This window comes from Euphorbia lathyris, chromosome 7 (assembly GCF_963576675.1).
Source record: "Euphorbia lathyris chromosome 7, ddEupLath1.1, whole genome shotgun sequence".
NCBI classification, from domain to species: Eukaryota; Viridiplantae; Streptophyta; class Magnoliopsida; order Malpighiales; family Euphorbiaceae; genus Euphorbia; species Euphorbia lathyris.
In genome coordinates this window covers 38,032,309-38,035,571 of record NC_088916.1, presented here as the reverse complement: position 1 = coordinate 38,035,571, position 3,263 = coordinate 38,032,309, and the positions used below count along the sequence as shown (strand labels likewise).

Sequence of the window (3,263 nt, the reverse complement as noted above, 5' to 3'; positions counted from 1 at the left end):
GGAACTAATCGGGATAATTTTTTTGACTATATAATAATGTTATACCTTATTAATAAATTATAAATTTATATTATTGTAATTAGTTTACCAAACCTTATAAAATATATAACTATATATTATATAATATTTCTCTTTATATAAAGTTAATATATGAAATATAAATTTATTATGAGAAAATTACACCATTAGTCATATATTAGATATATTTTATAATTAAGGTTGATCTTTTGTTGGTTTTTATCAATCCTTTATTTTCTATTAATCAAAATATCAAAACCCCAATTTTTTTTTATTCTTTTGTCACATTTAACAGTTATTAATAAAAGTAAACTGTTCCATAAAAAAAATAAACTGATCATGAATTAAATTTTCAAAAATCGAATGCTAAAATATGGAAGTTTTGAATAAGTTTCAGAATTAAATTTTTACAGTCATAGAAATAAATAACAAGTTTTCTAATGCTATTAAATCTTAAATATTAGATGAGGATTTACGAATTATTATCTAATATTTTCATTTTCTATTTCTATTGGAGTTGCAGGTTTTCTTTCAATGGAGGGTTTTCTATTTTTTTTAAGGAATAAGTTTCCTACAAAGTAGGAAAATGTTATTTCAATAATAGTTTATCAGTATTTGACACAATTGGAATTAGTTTTCATGTTATGAGTCTTATGTATTATTTAATAAGATTAATGAGTTTTATGTAAAGAACCCATTTATTATTGCTAAACTTTCGGTTATTTCAGTTCGGTCCAATCCAATCCAATCCAATCCGGTTATCGGTCCGGTCCTGGATAAAGTTCGGTCCAGTTCTTTGACGAAAAGTCAACGGTCCAATCCAGTTCGGTTCTTCAAAAAAAGTCAACGGTCCGGTCCAATTCTGGAGTTTTTTCCTCGGATATTCGGTCCGGTCCAATATCTCCAGGATCCGTGCCCAGCCCTAACAGTAACGATGGAGTTGAGGTGTCACTTCCTCATTTTTTACTGATAAAAACATAATTTTTAATTATATTTTTATATTTATCTATAAAAAGATTATTTAAATTAAATGTGAAAATAAAATAATAATATTTAATTTATATAGCACTTTTATATCATTAATTATATCATTAATTGTAATTATTAGATTATATTTTTATTAATATTTATATAGTGGTGAAAACCAAACTAAGTAACGGTACTTTGTAAAAAACAAAGTAACCATAACGAACACTTATAGTTATTATTAAAATTAACACCATTTAAGAGTTTAACCGTGTTTAGAGAGAGGGAGGGCTTGGCGGGTAAGTAAATATGTATGGATGGGGGAAAGCATGTAAGAATAGAATAGATTTGATAGAGAGAGAGAAGATACATAAAGGGGAAGCCCCCATAACCCGAAATATACAACATCACAAGTCGTTGTCAATCCAGTCGGTCGGGAGGCTCTTCAAACCCCTAAACCAAACACCACCTAAAGCAAAGCGGTGCCTCCCTCTTCTCTGTGGACCCTTTTTTCTTTTACCAGCGGCGCCATTAGTCTTTACTTCCTTTCCAAGTTCATCAATCTCCTCTCCTCTTTTTCAACTATAAACAATTCGCGTTTCATTCCTTTTCTCTTTATTTATTTATTTTATTATTCTATATCCTTCCTTCCGTATTATTTCTTTATTACTATTATTCTTCTTAATAAATAAGAAAAATTATGAAAGGTGAATATTTGGACTCCTCCCAACATCATGACCATACCAAGCATGAAAACCTCAACATGTTCTCCAAACTTCATCCTCACCATCACCACCACCACCGCCAACTCCCCTTTTCTCACCACTTCCAACTTTCTCGTGACTCTGAAGACGATGACACTTCTGAAGGAGCCGCCGCCGTAACCACTCATGTCACCAACAAACACATACCCAACGAACCTAATACCAGCGATGGCGCCACTATTGAAGTTGTTCGTCGCCCAAGAGGTAGACCGCCCGGTTCCAAGAATAAACCAAAGCCTCCTGTTGTCATCACTCGCGATCCTGAACCGCCTATGAGTCCTTACATTCTTGAAGTTCCTGGCGGAGGCGATGTTGTTGAATCTATTTCCCGTTTTTGTCGCCGGAAAAATATTGGAATTTGTGTTCTTACGGGATCTGGCACTGTCTCTAATGTTACTCTACGTCAGCCGTCCACCACTCCGGGTGCTACTATTACTTTCCATGGCAGATTCGATATTCTTTCCATCTCTGCCACCTTTTTGCCCCAAACCGTGTCGTATTCGGTTCCTAATGCTTTCACTATTTCACTGGCCGGTCCTCAAGGCCAGATCGTCGGCGGTATAGTTGCTGGAACCTTGATGGCCGCGGATACTGTGTATGTAATTGCAGCTACGTTTACTAATCCCAGTTTTTACCGGTTACCGGTAGACGATGAAGGGAGGAATTCAGGCTCTGCAGGCGGCGCAGAAGGTCAATCCCCGTCTGTTTCTGGTGCCGGTGGAGATAGCGGCCACACAGCAGGCGGTGGTGACTCGTGTGGGATGGTTATGTACAGTTGTCATTTGCCTTCAGATCTTATATGGGCGCCCACCGCCAGGCCTCCACCGCCTTTGTGAGAGAGATTGGAATCGAACCGCTGTGAATTGTTAGATTTCTTTTCTTAGGAGTTTGCTTCTCTTAACGATTATCATTATCACATCTTTTTTCTGTTTAATTCAAGTTATTAACGTAGAAGTTTCAGCCATTCTGTTTAGTTTTAGGTTTAGCTACTTGCATTTACACAAACAATGATTTGCACTATTATCATTTTATTATTAGGATTTTGATAACCCTGTATGAAGAAAAAGGAGGGAAATTGAAGTGTTATTTTCTGACGTATTGATGGAAGAAAAGTCAATAAATGTGTGTATCAAGTGGGTTTAGAATTGCAGAAGTTGCAGCAGTATTGATTGATTGATTTTTCTCTTTAATAGGCTTAGCTTACTACTAGTAGGCTTCTTGATTTGGGTAAAGCGTATGGCAGTAGAGAACGTGGCTAGGCAGATAAAGAGAAGATGGATCCTTTTGCTTAATTGCTTTATCAAAAGTATATTCTCGAAACCTCTCTTCTAAAATCACATGTCTGCTACAATAATGATAATTATGGTAGCAAAGGATAGATAGAGTGAGTTTTCGCTTCACTCCTCCAACCATCGTTTTTTAGTTGGACTCCTCCAATCACCTTTTTAGTTTTCGCTTCACTCTTAAGTTAAAATTAAAAACTCAAATCCACACCTTTTTAGCTACTCCTTCGGT

At 35.5% G+C, this 3,263-nt stretch overlaps 1 protein-coding gene across 1 annotated transcript; it reads left to right on the top strand.

Moving 5' to 3' along the window:
• Positions 1–1,434: 1,434 nt before the first annotated feature.
• On the top strand, positions 1,435–2,893 carry LOC136200981 (AT-hook motif nuclear-localized protein 17). Its single transcript, XM_065991493.1, has one exon. The coding sequence runs from the start codon at positions 1,685–1,687 to the stop codon at positions 2,582–2,584; it is 900 nt and encodes a 299-aa protein (XP_065847565.1). The 5' UTR covers positions 1,435–1,684; the 3' UTR covers positions 2,585–2,893.
• Positions 2,894–3,263: the final 370 nt, after the last annotated feature.

Bases quoted from the DNA above. Each gene is read 5' to 3' on its own strand.
- LOC136200981 (XM_065991493.1), top strand. From the start codon at position 1,685: ATGAAAGGTGAATATTTGGACTCCTCCCAACATCATGACCATACCAAG.